The 20,046-nt window shown below is 35.3% G+C and overlaps 1 protein-coding gene across 4 annotated transcripts in view; it reads left to right on the forward strand.

The window, feature by feature from the left end:
- The first annotated feature begins 12,895 nt into the window (after positions 1-12,895).
- The window catches only part of LOC144971405 (uncharacterized), a 28,779-nt gene continuing 21,628 nt past the window's right edge, over positions 12,896-20,046 (forward strand). Inside the window, exons 1-2 of one of the 4 annotated variants that reach the window (XM_078912249.1) lie at positions 12,896-13,053; positions 15,604-15,768. Coding sequence is in view for 2 of the 4 variants with exons in the window: in XM_078912252.1 (XP_078768378.1) it covers positions 19,639-19,699 (61 nt within the window). In the remaining 2 variants the exon portion in view is untranslated. Of the gene's footprint in view, positions 13,054-15,603; positions 15,769-17,859; positions 19,700-20,046 lie in introns of those variants that run through there. The other 3 variants (XM_078912253.1, XM_078912251.1, XM_078912252.1) reach the window with 3 other exon arrangements.

Here is a 20,046-nt window from a genome sequence, read left to right on the forward strand (position 1 = left end):
TACAATTATAGTTATTATCATTATCGTCATTGTCGCCGTCGTATGGTTCGGATAACTAAGTTATGATTATTATTATTATTATTATTATTATTATTATTATTATTATTATTATTATTATTATTATTATTATTATTATTATTATTATTAGTTATTGTAATTGTTATTGTTATTATATTATTATTATTATTATTATTATTATTATTATTATTATTATTATTATTATTATTATTATTATTATTATTATTATTTGTTTTTTCTTCTTCTTCTCTCTTCTTCTTCTTCTTCTTCTTCTTCTTCTTCTTCTTCTTCTTCTTCTTCTTCTTCTCTACTACTACTACTACTACTACTACTACTACTACTACTACTACTACTACTACTACTACTACTACTACCACCACGACTACTACTAATACTACTACTACTACTACTACTACTACTACTACTACTACTACTACTACTACTACTACTACTTCAACTACTAACTACTACTGACACTTCTACTACTATTTTCAGTCATTAATATTAGTATTATTTATTATTAATAATTATTTTAGCAACGATAATGATGATAATGAATGAATGATATTGCTGTTGATGGTGATGATGATGATGATGATGATGATGATGATGATGATGATGATGATGATGATGATGATGAACATGATGATGATGAACATGATATTAATGATGAGCATGATGATAAAAGCAACAAAAAATTATATTGATTGTATTTTCTTAAATTTACTTTGATGTTGCGATATCATTCTTATCTTTTTTAATTTTAATATCAACTGTCAGATCAAAGACGGTTCATAAGCATTTTAGATTTTTTTCTACCAATCTCAAAATGTGAAGGTTTTTTTAAAAAATGACCTTAACACTGCTACGTCCATCATTGTTGAGGTGTGAACAAAATATTATGTTGAATCTGTGAAAATTGCCACAAAAGACGGATTGAAATCCCTTTACAGAAAAGTACGAAACCATAAAAGTAAAAGTAGTCTTTCAGAGCCACGAAGACCATGGCACCAAGTTTATCCCGGTTTCTATTGCGTGAAACGGGCGATAGCAATTGCTTGCTCCCTTTGGATAGAACGCTAGTCTATCGCAAATTACTTTCTGCCAGAAATAGCAGACACCTGGGTGGGGTTCTTGACCTCTCATAGTGGGTTGGGAGGCATTTACTGTGTCTTCTATCCCTCTATATCTGTTTTCCAACTTGCTTTCTGTCTTGGGATGAGATTACTTGGTTTTGTCCTGGCCTTGGCCGGATACCCTGACTGGGAGGGAAACAGTCAAATATTTTGTTAGAATTATGGGAGATGATATTTTTTGTCTTGTAAATCACCCCTCTGTTATGCACTGTATTATTTTTGTTTTAAATATTATATCATATGATTTGTAAACATTTGAGTGTGTTCCTCTTAGTGGGCACCTGTGCTTGTGTCAGGCTGAGACATTTAGTGATCTCAAACTAAGTACACTGAAAGTGTGTGCTCTTGGAATCTACATCTGTTCCCTATTTTAACTAATTCGCCTGTGTCTTCCTATTTCTAGGTTCTTTAATGGAAATCATTTATATCAAGGTTATTCCATATGACATTAAATCAAGACGGCTTTACATTAAAATAGCACAAATCGTATCAGGCAATTTGATTATCTAACCTAACTAGTATAAGAAGTGGGTTTTAGTCTATAAGTATATTATATCCTATATTCGTTTTCAATGGTGGTTTTCAGAATAGCATATTATATTTGAATATGATTACATCATAATATTAGAACAGTTTTCATGGTTGAAATTCTAACGTCCACTGACATAACGATTTTCCAACATAATCGGAATGGCATCGCTGAAGAAATCGGTTCGGCCTGTGAGGTCAATTCTGAGAGAAGTTTTGATGGGTCAGGATGCAGAAAACTCGAACACCCCTTGGAAAAGAATCACTGAATAATCAGATGTTGTGCGACATCGTGAATCGGTATAGATATATATACTTGCTTGAAGTCTTGGGTTTGAGAAGTTTTGGCACGTTGGTTTCATTGTTTTGTATTTGTCAATTCAAGAATTAACAATTCTTTGTCCAAAAGGTTTTTTTGTTAGGTTTAGGTAGATGTGCCATTGGCGGTAAGAATGAAGTGGAAGGTAGTCTTGGAGCTCAATGTGTTCAACAACTGTCTAGATAGAACGTTAGATTTGTTGATGCTCTCCATGATTTGATTTGTAACAAATATTACAAAGGTCCATGGATGGTTTTATTATGATGTAAATGACATAAAAATTGTTTGATATTATTAAAAACATGTAAATAGACCAGATGTAATGATTGTTATATTTTGATGAAAGAAAATACATTGATTATGACAATGACATGACAATTATTGCCTGTAGCTGAGAGAATAAATTAGTTTGACTACCGAATATGGATATTTGTACATTTTGTTATTTTTGATGTATCTTATACATTAGGTAACCAGAACTGAAAAATACAAATAAGAGTTCACAATATAATAGGCATTAACATGAGCTCTGCCTTTGATACAGTCTGCAGCACAAAGCTTTTGAAGTGTTAAACTCATTTCTAGAAAAAGAATGATATCCGACTAATAAAACCACTGCTAGTAAACACTACACTTACGTTTACATCTGGTGTGGAAACAGTTTCACTATTTACGTCGCTGGAACTCCCCAAGGAGACAGTATGAGCCTAATTCTTTTTACTGTATATTTGGAAGCAGCACTAAAAGAATTAAGACAAAAACTACCGATTCCTCAAATCCTTACCCGCGACTGATCTATGCAGACGGTGTTGATATGATATTTGATACAGCAGACCAGGTGAAGCAGCACATACCACCAATATCAAATATCACATTAAGAAACGAGGTGTACGATAAAGATCTGATCAAGTGTGTACGAAATGTGCCCGACAAAGCAAGAAAGGAAAATACAAGAAAAAAGATTTCCCCAAAAAATCAGTCGACCTCGACTGGGAATCGAACCTCGGACCTGATTACCGGTCAGAAGTGCTACCATTACACCACAGAGGCTCCCTAGTGTCTTAATTTGATATGTTCAAAAATAAAAATGGAGCAACTCAAATGTCTTCGTCCTCGTCCTCTCGTTTTCAATGTATGTGTTGTTTGATGCAAGCGAGGGTTCACAGCGTAAAACGCGTACCCTTGTGAGGAATATAGGTATTAATATTGACCCGTAATCGGAAGGTCTGAGATTCGATCCCCAGTCGAGGTAGACTAATGTTTTTTTTTTCTTTCTTGCTTTGTCGGACACCTTTCTCACAAACCTGTTCAGATCTTTATCTAACAATATCAAATTTTCTGCAGTCTTGGAATCTTAAGGTCAACTAATCCAAAACAGAAATCACAGTGATTAACAAGAAACAAGCGGAGTGGAAACGTGTAAGAAAACTTGGTAACTTGATTAATGAGAATGAAGACATCAAACGGAGAACGATCCTAGCTCAAATTGCATTCTGAGAACTACACAACGTTTGGAACAGGACAAACACCATTAATAGAAATAGAAGAATACGCCGTTACGAAGGGCTAGTGCTGCCACTCCTTATGTACAACTGTGGTATTTGGGGTCTTACAAAAAAATAATTTGGCCACCCTGGACTCCCTTCATCGCAAACAATTGAGACGAGTTATTGGCATGGGGTACATTGGCCAGACAAAATCAGTAATGAGGATGTATATGACAGATGCAGAGTACAACCAGTCAGTATGCGTATAAATAAACAAAGATGGAAACTGTTCGGGCACGAGCTCCGATGAGATGAAAATATTCCAACACAAACCTCGATGGATGATTACTTCAAACAAGGAGCCAAATACGAAGGGCGTCTGTACACCAACTTCGTTTTCCAACACCATTGAATCAAGATCTCAAAAAATATTAAATGTATTTAGAAACAAGAACCGAAAAACCGATTTCAACAACACAATGAAACATCCAATTGCATCAGCACCTTAACACACACGATGACCTTCAAAAGCGAAGAACGCTTGCACTAGACACATTTATGAAAACAAATTACTAACTGGAAACTAGAAACAGACTGACACACTCAAAGTAACACACACATGGTTCACGACAAGCGTCCATTGAGACAGCACAGCCATTTTCATTCATTCATACACACATAAATGTATGTATGTGTTTACGAATAGATGGATGGATGGATGGACGAACGAGCGGAATATTATATATATATATATATATATATATATATATTATTATATAATATATATATATATATATATATATATATATATAATTTTTGGCAAATTAGATTTTTTGTAACACTAAGGCTCCGACACCACTGAACTAATCATCACCAAATGTTTCATAGTGTTTAGAATTGACATGATGATGGTTAGAATTAATTATGAGTTTGATTAGACATCGTGATCATTTTATCGAAAAATCAAATTTTTCCGTCAAATTCTATCGAAAACAGATCCCATTATTTTTAGCACGCAGATTGTGTGTCAAATTTCCGGTTAGTGAGTATGACAATGAGGTATGAGCACTTGCATTGAATCCATACTGGTTCGTGGTTCCACTCACTATTTTGAATACAACCAATTTCTTAGATTTTATATAAAACAGTTTTCGCTCTTTACATTGTAAATGTTGCTGCTCGAAGCTCGAAGAAATAAATAAGATTGTGAAATTGAATGTAAGATTCAATTTAATAAACGAAAATAGATAATGTGGAAGTTTAGGGTTTCCCCCTTTATCGAACTTCTTGCGGGACCAAACCTTCGATGTCCTGGAATGGCCTGCTAATTAACCTGATCTCAATCCAATTGACCATGCTTGGGATGAGTAGGAAAGAATATTTCATCAACGAGCCATTGTGAACATTGCAGAGCTTGAGCAAGCATTAAGCGATGAATGGAACAACATCCCACAGGAATTTTTCCAAAACCTCAACAACAGCATGATATCTCGTTGCCAAGCGGTTATGAATGCAAATGGAATCCACACTTGCTATTAGAGTGTTGAGAAAAACAAATCACTCTATCTTTATAACATTTATTCACAAAATAGTCATGCATTCAGGCTTAAAGCGTTGTATGATGATTTATAATTCAGAAAAGTGAGTGGAGCAGGCACTTATGTTGGTAACAACAAGATATGAAGTGAGTAGAAAAGTGCCAGAAGACAATAGAGAATAAAAAATATTTTTTTCGCGGCGGTGGTGGGGTTTGAACCTGCGACCTTATTGGTACGACAACTCCGCCTGGCAGGTGAGAGCGTGGCTCTACCGTGTGAGCTATCCACGAACACAAAAATATTCGTTTCAAACCCAAAGTCATTTCTAGATCCCTCTCTCACCCACTTCTTGAGATCGCCGATTCGTTCACCACCATCGCGAAGTAATTTTGACCAGCAGTTAAGCTTAATAGCCAATATTCTCATCACAAACATATAACATAGAAACGATTGAGACATTAAGTATGCTCCGGTGTATGGGGTGAATTTTTAATTCAGAAAAGTGAGTGGAGCAGGCACTTATGTTGGTAACAACAAGATATGAAGTGAGTAGAAAAGTGCCAGAAGACAATAGAGAATAAAAAATATTTTTTTCGCGGCGGTGGTGGGGTTTGAACCTGCGACCTTATTGGTACGACAACTCCGCCTGGCAGGTGAGAGCGTGGCTCTACCGTGTGAGCTCTCCAGGCGGAGTTGTCGTACCAATAAGGTCGCAGGTTCAAACCCCACCACCGCCGCGAAAAATTTTTTTATTCTCTATTGTCTTCTGGCACTTTTCTACTCACTTCATATCTTGTTGTTACCAACATAAGTGCCTGCTCCACTCACTTTTCTGAATTAAAAATTCACCCCATACACCGGAGCATACTCAATGTCTCAATCGTTTCTATGTTATATGTTTGTGATGAGAATATTGGCTATTAAGCTTAACTGCTGGTCAAAATTACTTCGCGATGGTGGTGAACGAATCGGCGATCTCAAGAAGTGGGTGAGAGAGGGATCTAGAAATGACTTTCGTGGATAGCTCACACGGTAGAGCCACGCTCTCACCTGCCAGGCGGAGTTGTCGTACCAATAAGGTCGCAGGTTCAAACCCCACCACCGCCGCGAAAAAATTTTTTATTCTCTATTGTCTTCTGGCACTTTTCTACTCACTTCATATCTTGTTGTTACCAACATAAGTGCCTGCTCCACTCACTTTTCTGAATTAAAAATTCACCCCATACACCGGAGCATACTCAATGTCTCAATCGTTTCTATGTTATATGTTTATGATGAGAATATTGGCTATTAAGCTTAACTGCTGGTCAAAATTACTTCGCGATGGTGGTGAACGAATCGGCGATCTCAAGAAGTGGGTGAGAGAGGGATCTAGAAATGACTTTGGGTTTGAAACGAATATTTTTGTGTTCGTGGATAGCTCACACGGTAAAGCCACGCTCTCACCTGCCAGGCGGAGTTGTCGTACCAATAAGGTCGCAGGTTCAAACCCCACCACCGCCGCGAAAAATTTTTTTATTCTCTATTGTCTTCTGGCACTTTTCTACTCACTTCATATCTTGTTGTTACCAACATGAGTGCCTGCTCCACTCACTTTTCTGAATTAAAAATTCACCCCATACACCGGAGCATACTCAATGTCTCAATCGTTTCTATGTTATATGTTTGTGATGAGAATATTGGCTATTAAGCTTAACTGCTGGTCAAAATTACTTCGCGATGGTGGTGAACGAATCGGCGATCTCAAGAAGTGGGTGAGAGAGGGATCTAGAAATGACTTTGGGTTTGAAACGAATATTTTTGTGTTCGTGGATAGCTCACACGGTAGAGCCACGCTCTCACCTGCCAGGCGGAGTTGTCGTACCAATAAGGTCGCAGGTTCAAACCCCACCACCGCCGCGAAAAATTTTTTTATTCTCTATTGTCTTCTGGCACTTTTCTACTCACTTCATATCTTGTTGTATGATGATTTAGAATTACAAAGAGGCATCAAAAATAATAAACCATCCTCTTGATGGAGTAGAAAGAATTCATGGAAAAGCAATAGAAAGGAAAGCATTCTCAATTACCAACAATAAAAAACATATTTTATACCATGAATTTAGTATTTTACCATCTGGGAGAAGGTTTTGTCAGATTAAATGTAGAACTAACAAGTATAAATCAACGTTGGTTCCATCAGCAATAAAAATGTTGAATATCTCATATGGTACAGCAAAACCAAGGATAGATACGTTGACTGATTGACTGATTAATTTATTTAATGTTAGATTAAGTGACCAATTGATAATGATGATAATATTTGGTGTTGAATTGCCGAAAATGTAACGAATTGAAAATGAAATGAATATGTTTATGTTGTGTATATCGCACGCGTGAAAGAAAGAGAGGAAGAGAGAGAGAGAGAGAGAGAGAGAGAGAGAGAGAGAGAGAGAGAGAGAGAGAGAGTGAGAGAATAAGTAGGAGTGAAATATCTGTTCAATGTTATAGTTATCATATAACGTTATAACAAGTGTAACTAAATGACAAATTGCCATATTTATGGACAATAAAGATCTATTATTATTATTATATATTATTATTATTTATTATTATTATTATTATTATTATTATTATTATTATTATTATTATTATTATTATTATTAATGATCCTGCAAACCATTCAAGGGAATTAATTTAAAAAATTTGAATTCTAAAACTGACCCAACATTACATAAATGGCCCTCAAAGTGCCGAAAATTCCTCAAAAAGCACAAAACTCTGTGGAAATGTGTACAAATAAACAAATGACAAGAAAAACATTGAAACAATTCATTCATATTTGGGCCCACTTTCTTGATTCAAAATGCTGATACGTTTTAAAAAATGTGTAATGTGTTCAGCGCCGGAAGGCTGCTTTTCACAGAGCACTTAAAATTATTGCATTGTACGGCTGTTTTAAGTGTTATTTCTATATGGGACGAATTTTATTTCATATTCAGAGGATTTCTTATAACTTCGTGCTGCTTTTGACGAAATTTCATGTATTTTAAACAATTACTTTAGCGATATTTTAAAGTTTTGTAAATTTTTAAAAGGATTTTATCTTGTATAAAGGCCATTTTTGTTTACGTTTTTCGATTTTAAGGAAAAACACAGTGAACTCTTTTACTCTTATGACAACGGTCGACGATGAACATCGAAAATGACATCACCTAAGTATTGTTATAACTATTCACTCCAACACCTACGTACAATACGACACACAATCAATAATACACCGAATTTATTAGAAATAGTGAACACTTTGAGATCTTTTGAATTATTCAAGTCATACAGGACCTCGCGAGTCGACACACCTTTATCCTCAAGATCCAGAAGTTTTGTAATATTGTCATGTTATCATTTGTAACTCCGTAATCATTATTTATTTACAAGAACATTCATCTCATTAAATTTCATCTGTCTATATTCTCATCATCTTAAATCAATTCGTCATTTGTTCTTTATTTTAAAAAGTAACTAGTAAATTCTGGGGGCCTTATTTGTCACATCTTTATTTTATGAATGTAGTCGAGTTAGCTTTTAAGCACTTATTTAGACCATGACACTCATAGGGAGATCAAGTGAGTGAGTTTAAAGGATTTAAAACCGAACTCACTTGGCTTAAACAAAATAGTTTTTTACTTTGCAAGAACAACAACTCATGCCAATGTTACAGCGATTAATTAGACATAGATTATGGTTCTTGGTTTGATAATCAGGCCACGGCCTTGTTATCAACTCTGTTTTGTCCTCTATGGCCATGTGTTACATAAGCCTTTTCATGTCCCAACTTCTATAAACGTCGATAGTTATATTTATATAGCACATTTCCATGGATCCATCAAACCCATTAATTCCGTCCACAGACCTTATTATGGAACCAAAATATAGTACGAGTCACCTTTGCCCACATCACACATGAGTAAGTATTCAACGACATTTGGTATATTTTCCCAGGCCAACTTACATAGGCTTTCAGCAATGCTGTTAATAAAAAACTACCATTATGATCAGGGATTAATACAGATAAAAATTAAAAAAAAAACCAACATAAACTCAAATTCCATGCTGGGAGGAGGGGAGGGGGAGGGGGGGGGGGGGGCATTTGATATGTTTTCCTATTTCCTAGGCCAACAAACATTTATTGTTTCAGCATAATAATAATAATAATAATAATAATAATAATAATAATAATAATAATAATAATAATAATAATAATAATAATAATAATGATAATAATAATAATAATAATAATAATAATAATGATAATAATAATAATAATAATAATAATAATAATAATAATAATAATAATAATAATAATAAATAATAATAATAATAATAATAATAATAAAAATAATAATAGAAACACAAACAATAACAAGTCATATTATATATATATATATATATATATATATATATATATATATATATATATATATAATATATATATATATAAACATTTGAAAGATAATTAAGATTGTTTGACTTCTACAACGTTGTTATCGAGCGTTGCTCTCATCCTGATGAGAGCAACGCTCGATAACAATGTTGTAGAAGTCAAACAATCTTAATTATCTTTCAAATGTTTATAAATAGCTCCTTTTATACTAAAGTTGAGCACTATAATTTCATGGTTTTTGTTTTTATAATTTATATATATATATATATATATATATATATATATATATATATATATATATAATATAAGTTGTGACAGAGATGAGAAGATACAGGCTGCATAAACTTTGAGTAAGTGAAACCCACTGGATGGAATCCGGACAGAAACACCTCAAGTCTGGGGAAAAGATCTTATTCAGGGAGAGGAGACGAGATTCATATTTGACTGGAACCCTCAGGCAGAAGATCAAGGTGAAGGCCACGAGGAACATAGAGAAGAATTAAAGAAGCTGATATACAGAGAAGTGATAAGACATTGAGCTCAGGATAGAGTGGCCTATACCCTGACCCAGGGTGAAAAAGGCAATGATGATGATGATGATGTATATATATATATATATATAATATATATATATAATATATATATATAATATAATATATCCTATCGCAATCTCAAGAATCCCTGCTCTGTTCATGCTTTCGTGATATAAATAGTTGTGTAAGAGTAAAATTGAAAATCGCATTGAAAGTGTTAACTGAGTTATAGTAGAGACGTAACAAAGAAGTATGCATTGTTTTATTATTAGACACTGCAATAATTGTTGTATAAGAGTACCAAATGCAATAACTATTACTACAATGATTACAAAACACTTTTATGCCAGACATCGGGGGGAAAAACGCTTTTTTAAAAACATTTTTGCAAAAAAAATCTTTATGAATTTATGGCTGGGTTTAACTTATCCCAATCTTTCTTATCTACGACGTCTTTGAAGTCTCAGGTTTGACCATTTTTGGCAAAGTATCTTTATCGATCGGTATATAGAATGGACCAGAATGTTCATAAATACTATTTGTCAATAAATATACCGTGCTGTGACAAAAATAGACATATCGGAGCTGGTTTTGCATCACTAATCTAGTTTCCTATCGAATAAAGAACTCAACATCTAAATCTGTTGTAATCCGTACGTGGATTATACAAATCTGGTGCCAATTCATTATATCAGAATTGATCGACAAACGGCCCTTTGGTTATTTCTACCCACAACAATTACCTATTACCAATACTTCACTCCACAGGCGTCTCTGCTAACGGCTCTAGCGTGAGTTTTGCCAAGTTTAAGATAGAAAAAGAGTCCAGATATATGGAAATAGGTTTATAAGAAAATCGGGAAAAGGGGAGACAAAATAAAATGTTATCATGTTTCCAGTCCATAAGCAAACAAGATTGAGTGGTGGGCAGAATCTTCTTTTGAACTTTTGAACCAAGGAACGTTGATTGTCCTATATTATATTCTAGTTAGTTTAATAACATTGCTATCGTTTCTATACTTAATATCCATTGTCTTTTCCAAGCGTGTTTGTAGCCTTTTCTTGAATGATACTTTTTGTACTTGTGCAATAGGAGCCTACAATTAGTTTTGCTATGGATATTGATCTGTATTTGTAGTCAAATTCAGTGCCTATTTAGTGCTTTGTAATCGCGCAATATATGAATATTTTGTGGATCAAAATAGGGTGCGGGGTGGGGGGGGGGGGGGTAGGGGGGGGGGAGAGTTAGAGTTCCTGATAGATCAGTGGTAGAGCACCCATCTTACAAGCAAAGGCACCATTACTGATCCCGGGTGCAGTCAAGATTTTTTTATGATCCCTGTCCATTAAGAAATTGGATAGTTGACAGAGTATTTTGTGATAGACTAGCGTCCTATCCAAAGAGTAGCAAGCAATTTTACAGACTATTGAATACCGGAATTATCTCTGATCATTTCGGCTTTATGGCTCTCAACGACTATTTTTATGTGGGCCAAAACCTTGACAATTTTAAGAACCTATTGTACATTACAGACTAAAGTTACAACTAACACATTCTAAACGTGAGATTGATTGTCCTGAAGGTCACAATAGCACAGTATCTCCTCTTCTAACAAAGTATATATATATATATATATATATATATATATATATATATATATATATATATATGACTGACTTAACTGACTTAAGGCCTTTCGCTTCCTATTCATCCGATCGGTAGGCCTCGGCTGCCTCTCTAATCATCTGTGTCATTTCCTTCCACAGTTCACGGTCTTTTGCTGTGGATGCTAAGTTCATAAGGTCTTCCTTTGATTTTAATTCTTTGTTATTCTGAAGGCGATTTAGGTCTCGATTGAGGACAGTATAAATTGACGTGGGTGGTCTACCTTGATATATATAATATATGGGATAAAGGTATCAACTTCAATATTGAAGGAGTGGTAAATTAATAAATAAATAAAATATTCAAACCATTTCGTTTTAATCCTACATTGCTGTTTCAGGCTTAATACTATATATATGTAGTATTCAAATTATTACTGTTCACTCCTACAGCGCTGTATCATGCTTAATGCAATCGACAGTCTTCCCTTATATATTTATACACACACACACACACACACACACACACACACATATATATATATAATAATAATAATAATAATAATAATAATAATAATAATAATAATAATAATAATAATAAATAATAATAATGATAATACACATTTATATAGCGCTCATTCTCGTGTAAAACACAAGCTCTGGGGACTTTACAATATAAATATCAATTTTAAGTGAAAAAAAAATAATAACAACAATAATAATTCATAGCCAAATCAAGGATTCATATAGAGTCAAGAAAAACAAATACAGTAAAAATGTGTCTTGAGATTCTTTTTAAAAGTAGGTAAAGACTTGCACTCCCTCAGACCACGTGGTAGTTCATTCCAAATCTTGGGGCCGAAACAAGCAAACGATCTATCACCAAATTTTGTTCTTGATCTTTTTTCCGAAATTTTCGTTTGGTCATTACATGATCTTAAAGTGTAATTTTCAAATTTACACATGACCACGTGATCTGTGAGATATGCGGTGCTATACCAGCCAAACACTTATAAACAAGACACGCTGCTTTGTAATATGTGCGCCTTTCAATGGGCAACCAGTGGAGAGAGGCCAACAAAGGGGTTGCATGATCAAATTTTATTATATATATATATATATATATATATATATATATATATATATATTATATATATATATATATATATATATATCTATTTATCGGCAATTTGCAACTTCTGTTTAATGGAAAACAATGTATTTTGTATGCACTGGTTGTCTTTGACGAGTGTCGCGTTTGGAGATTTTGATCGTGTTGCAAATTCGTCGATTACGTATTATTCTTCCATTGTTTTGTGTTGTACTGTAGCGATTGCCCCTTGAGCTGTTGACGACTGTTTTGGAAAGCAGTGAAGTAGGATTATCTATTTGAGAGATGTGAAATGTGAAACACAAAGTGCCATATATGTTTAATAACTTAAAGGAATACCTACACAAAAGGCAGGGTAAGTAAATCTCCTATAATGCTTTGACGTCATAAGTGTAACGAATAAGGTATCAGGCTCGCTTTGACCATTAAGCGATCTTCCCAAATTAGATCATGGCTCTTAGCATATGGCATTGAACTTTTTTTTTACTCGCATGTTTGTCTTCCTTTCGTTTAGACATCTTTGTTTCGGAATTGGATGTTAAGTTTTGAGACCCCTTGAGTCGTTGCCCTATCGGATACAGGCAAAGTTCTTTGTGTTGTTTTATCGGAGATTGAAATAGAATTTTACACCGAAAGTCGTTGTCCATTGAGTACAGTCGGAGTTATTATGTTCATTTCTATTGACCTATCAGAAATGAACTTAACGCCTTATTTGAATTGAAATTGATCAGATTTGCATTCTTTCCTTAGACGTAGAGCTTTGAATAGCTGTCAGACTTATTTGTGTTGTCCTAACAGAAATAGACATACGAATTTTGCAACATCAAGAGTAGTACTATTTTGATACAAATGTAGAGTTTTCATATTTCTATTCTATTATCCTGTCGGAGATCAATGTAGAATTTGTAGACACTCTTGATCCGCCCTTCCAACTGAGACGACAGTTATACATATCTGGTACCACCTTTTGTTATAGTTGTCATCCAGTTGGAAACGACACTAGATTTCTGTGACTCCCTGCTTTTGTTATTGTCCAAAACTTATGTCATGCAGACACCAAAAGCTTGTGTCAACTATTTATTACCAATCAAGGTAAATTGGAACTGAAAACCGTTTGAATTCTGATTACAAATCATAGATGTATGGCTCCAAAGTCGATGTTCCTGATGTCATAGTAGAGTTCGGCAGATAAACTGACCAATAATGTTGTAACATGATATGGCACAGAGGTCGACTTTTAATAACCTTTTAACCTATCGACATTGACGTCCTTGTTTTGCCGACATTTCCAAATATAAAGGACAAGTGAAAAAACAATGGGGAATGGACAAAGACTATAGGAAGAGATTCAAGTGGCAAGTGAACCCGGGACTGTGAAATGTGAACCACCCTGGAAAGTGATAACAAGGCTGAGAATGAAGAAATTCAGTGAAAAAATAACCCGAGACCACTGATGTGGACACATGGGGTGACTAAACCTGGGACTTTTGGAGGTGGAAACCAGTGGGGAGTGAACCTAGGACTTGTAGATGTGGATACCAATGGAATGTCAAAGATTGTACGGGAAGATTGTACCGGTGAGAAGTGAACCCAGAACTGTAATAGTTGAGAATGAAACAGAAACGATGGGGGAATGGAAAAAAGGAGGATTGAACCTATTGATATCAACCTCCCATAGTCCTGGGTTCACTGTCCACTGATGGCCATATCACACAGTTCCAGGTTCACTCCCTACTAATGCCCACCTCCCGTAATCCCGGTTTCATTCTCTATTGGTATCTAGATCCCATTGTCCCAGGTTAATTCCACACTGATATCCACCCCCCCCCAATAGTCCCAGGTTCATTCCCTACTGATATCCCATAGTCCCGGATTCTCTACTCACTCGTATGCACCACAAGTAGTCTCGGGTTCACTCTCCACTGGATGTCTTCATTCTCAGCCTTGAGTTCACTCTTCAGTCGAGTCTACATCTCACTGTCCCAGAGTTACTCGAGACTTGTTTCTCACACTATAAGTCCTCTGTTCCTTCCCTACTGGTGTCCATCTCCATAGTTCCAGGTTAGCTCCTTACAGATGCCCACCTCCCATTGTCCCAGGTTCACTCCCCACTGGTGTCCACCTCTTATAGTTTCAAGTTCTCTATCCACCTGTGTCCACCCCAATTACTTTCGGGTTCACTCTCCATTGTATGTTATGATTCACAGCCTTGGATTCACTTCTCAGTAGTGTCCACATCTCACAGTCACAGGTTCACTCGCGACTTGTATCTCATCCTATCACCCACACTGATGCCCGCTACTCATACCCCGGGTTCACTCGCTCTCCAATAGTTTCAACATCTCTCAGTCCAGAGGTCGCTACCCAATAGCGTCTATCTCCAATAGTCCCAAGTTTACTTCCCAGTATTGTCAACATCTCGTACCCTTCTCACATAGACTTGGGTTCGTACCCCTCTGATGACCATCTCCGATAATCTCGGCTTCATTCCCGACTGGTATCTAGCCCCCCCCCCCCCCGCGCCCCCTCCCCTGGGTCCAATGGTCCCTGGTTCACGTCCAACTGCTGCACACCTCCTTGTCATATCTAATTGAGTGTTTAAGACCTAACTCGACTACATTCATAAAATAAAAATGTGGAAAATAAGGCCCCTAGAATTTACAGGAACAAATGACGAATTGATTTAAGATGATGAGAAAATAGAAAGATGAAATTTAATTAGATGAATGTTCTTACAAATAATTAATAATGATCACAGAGTTACAAATGATAAAATGACAATATTACATCTGGATCTTGAGGACAAAGGTGTGTAGACTCGTGAGGTCCAGGCAGAGGATATGTTTGTTGAAAAGAATATAAAATAACAATTATCATTGTTTTTGTGTCCGCTTCTTCTAATTAGATATAAGAACAGAAAGAATTGGGAAAGGACAATTCGGTGCCTGATAAACTCCAGTCATGTTTAGAACTCCAAAGCTGAGATAATTTTGAGTGTGTCTTGACCTAGTCTGTCCGACGCACATATTAGTCATAACAATGGCCTCTCAAGTTACAGGACAAAGGAAAGGTATTGTAACACTTGATAATTTGAAATTAAAATTTTCATCATCATCACCATCACCATCACCATCAGCATCATCGTCATTATCACCATCATCATCATCATCATCATCATCATCATCATCATCATCATCATCATCATCATCATCATCATCATCATCATCATCGTCGTCGTCATCATCATCATCATCAACATGAGCATCATCATCATCTTGACTTCTGTTATCAATTTTTGATCGATGTTCTATTTGAAAGCTATTACATTACATCTAGATCTAATACGACGCAATTCAAATGAAGGTGATCGTCGGATGTCGGAAAAAAATCGAATATAATATTATTACATATTTGAATAGAAGAACCATGTCTAAACAAAATGCAATTCGAATTTTGCAACTGTCTTGAATTAGAGCTCAAGTAATTCACATTTTGAAGGGAAGGTGATGAAAAAATATTTTTAAACGGACAAAATAAACATTAAAAACAGACACATATGTATTTCGGCTGTGACTGAGCCCGAGGCTGTGCTCTTCTCAATTCGAAGTCAAAGTGCCATCACTGTCACAATTATTAAAGATGAAATAATCAGAAAATATGTCTCTGGTGATATTGCCTTTTCCATATCTCTCGAAATTTCACTCCTCGACACCGTTAAGGTATTTTATTGTGTGGAATGAACCTGAAAGTTTGTTTTCATCAGCGGCAGACATCCCCCCCCCCCTGTTTACGATGTTATTCATGATTTTCATTTTCGTTTGCAGATATTGATTTTGAATTTTATATATTTCATATTGTAAGCTATGATACTATAGAATTGAAAGCACAATGCGTCCTGTCGAATCATCATGATGACACAATATTTAACACAGGAAAGTAGATGGAATGTTGGACTATTTATTGCTTAACGTGGTTACTCGTTTTCTCTACTTTCTAATAACTTGGTGGTCCTATCTAGTTTTCATGCATAGGTAGTGACTTGCATTCTAAAGAGCTGACAATGACTGTAAAAGGTTGGCGTTTCGTTTGGAACATTCTATTCTCATCATTGATTTGATTTTTTTGTTTTTTTTAATGGGACTTTACGGCGCTTGCAACAAATTAAGCTCATATCAGCGCCAGAAGCAGCATTGATTTGAAATCTACCACAGTCAGATTTTACATCAATTTCGAAGGTAGTTAGAAGTTAGGGCTGTGGAAAAAATGTAACCAAATTATTTATATACTTCGAGTTACAAAATCCCCTTGTGAGAATCTAGTTGGATGGATATTTAAACAAATGAAATAAATAGAGAAAAAACTGAAAATACTGCAGAAAACGATTTTTCACATTGATTTGCTCGTATCTCAAAACTAGCTCACACGTCGTACGAGTTTTGCCAAATCACCTCACATTTTATCACAACCAATGTTAATCTCGCGTAACAAAGCAGATTTAAGTGGCGATAGCTCAGCGATATTGTGTCTCGTACAAGCATAGGAATTGTTGTCATTGCCTAATGATTGCAAAACTCGGGTTCCGGCATTGTGTTTTAGCAAAACACTTAATTCACATTAGCTCTCGTGACTCGCGGATGTGAATGTGACAAAGACGGATATTGTAAGGATAAATACAATAGGAATGACTAAGAGGTGATCTGAAATTGAAATTCGGTTCCAAGCGACCTGCAGAGGAATTTAATGAAGTAATACAAAATGTATTGAACTTAGAATAACTGTTGAAATTATATCTTCTTACAAAATTCCAAATGGTTGAAATGAAAGTGGTTTGCATTCTGCCGGGGATGTGGCTCCGATTTCATTGACACAGATTTGTTTTTGTTACATTAAACATTGTAAAATGTTCAGATCCCTTTCGTGACTCGTTCATAGTTCCTGACCTATAGTTCTAATTTAGTGATAGTTTCGTTTAACCTGTTAATCCCCAGGGATAACACCTTGGATTAGTGAACGATTGTTGGTGGACGGAGTTTAGAAATATGCCAGCGGTTGGCATTATCAGCTGTTTGGGGTAATCTACCGTACTTTGGATAAAACCAAAATTTAACGTTGGCCAATGTTTAAAAAAATGTTAACTATCGATGAATGAAAGTGCTGCTCAGATTGTGAGAAATTTCTTTAAGACGTTTCAGATATGAGATTGTTGACAGATGGGCGTCGTCTAAATCTATTGTTAGATGAAGTTGTTTTTTTCTATCCAAAATAAGATGCGTCGTTGTGTCAGGTGTTCAGCAGTAATGGCGTCACGACCGTGTGGATTAGCGATGTGAGGTGTTAGGAAAGACTGTGCCTTTTTGTCGTGTGTCGTGTACGCCGTGTCAATATGGACTGTATTTTCCTGGGACTGCGTCATTTAATAGTTTGATTCCACGCATGGCAAATATTTTTGAACGGTTTTGAATGTTAAAATAAAAATACAGGTTTTTTTTAAAAAGTCACCCTCCTCTCTTGTGCAGATTGTTCAAAGACACTTTTAATTCATTTCGTCTTGATTTAATTGACATTGATATCATACATTTTTTTCTACTGATAATATTGGAAAAAAAATCAAATTTCTTCCAGTATTTCATGTGATTCCAAATAAATATTTTATTCTATGAGTGATCTGGTTTACATTATCTACGTGTTCAAGAAAGAATGTGATTGTTTATTCTGCTTGGATTATATTTTTAAAAATTGCAACATCAGTGTTAAATCAGTGAGAACTAGTATATAATTAGTACTATAAATACCATGGGGAAAAGTTCTTCATTGTAAATCCAGCCAAAGCAATAAAGGCTATTGAGCCTGTCTCTTTCCAAATTTTTGGTATTACAACGGCAACCATCATTGCTTGATACCTTTTCGATTGAACGCATGTGTGTCGCAAAATAGTTTCCTTTAGATCTGAAGGATTCGTGTACCCAAAACTGCTGGGCGGATGAGCTAAATATGTTTTAAATGATAGAAAAATAAAACCATAGACTTCACTGGGCATCAATATCGATCTTTTCCTATAGGGGGGGGGGGGGGTCCTCTACAAACTCAGCTGTCTCGTATTATCGTGGATTCTATTTTTATAGTCTTTTCCCCTCATTGTTCCTATCGTGACTCAATCATCTAATGGTAACCAACCACTCCAAACATGTATTGCGTTTGGATGGACTAGATGATCAATAGAAAATATGTACATGTTTTATTGTGAAGAATAAATAGAGTTTAAATCTAAAAAAAAATATTAGAAAATTAAATCTGGTGTTTCTGATCCGTCTCGTTAATTTGGTACCATCTCGGTGAATGGTTGAAAACATTGAGTTTTAAAGGAAACGCCATGATGATTGATTTTCAAGTTTAAGAAACTGCATCCACTCTGATCCTCTGAAAGACAACTATTTCAGGTTTCCCGATACCGTAGCCCATTTATTGTAGAGCTCTCGCTCAGACGTAAAGGGACCGAGATCGATCCCGGTTGGGGTCAAGATGTTCCCCCCACCCCACCCCACCTCCACCCGTCCACTTAGCAGTGATTGGGTAGCTGGATCTGTTAGATATGACCGAAGGTAACTTGCGATAAACCATCGTCCCATTCAAAGGGTAGCAAGCGATTGGTATTGTGCGGTCCACGCAATAAAAATCGAGATTAACTCTGGCTCCATGAGCCTGATGACTCTGAAGAATTACATATTCACATAAATTGACTCTAGGCAATATTTAGCGTCGACTTCAACGTCACATAATGTCATACTGTAGCGTTGAGTTACAAATTTAAAATATCTTATCTGTTCGTTGCTAACTGGAATGAAACATGATGAATTATTTTGAATGTGAATTGTGCTTTAAACTGGTTTTTCCATTGGACATGTCTCGTGGATACGTTTAATGTTAACAACAACACTTGGAAATGCCGGCTTATTTAGATAAAATCGACGAAACCTTTTGTGAAAGTGAGGAAGGAGATGACAGTACGTGTATTGACATTATGGACAATAGGAATCTATTATTATTATTATTATTATTATTATTATTATTATTATTATTATTATATATTAATTAATATAATATAATATAATAATTAAATTATTATTATTATTATTATTATTATTATTTTATATTATTATTATTATTATTATTATTATTATTATTTTATATTAATTTATTAATATTTTATTATAACAAAAGCCCTTACGTTCGGCCAGCGATTCCACCAAACTAGTTGTCCCTCGAATAAGGAAAAATGCTGGAATGAGATCCTTTTCTCATTTCGGACCCTCTAATTGGAACGCATTCGAGAAAAAGATTCTTTGTCTAC

This window comes from Berghia stephanieae, chromosome 4, assembly GCF_034508935.2.
Source record: "Berghia stephanieae isolate SIO BIC M18660-M18661 chromosome 4, UCSD_Bste_1.3, whole genome shotgun sequence".
Classification (NCBI taxonomy): domain Eukaryota; kingdom Metazoa; phylum Mollusca; class Gastropoda; order Nudibranchia; family Aeolidiidae; genus Berghia; species Berghia stephanieae.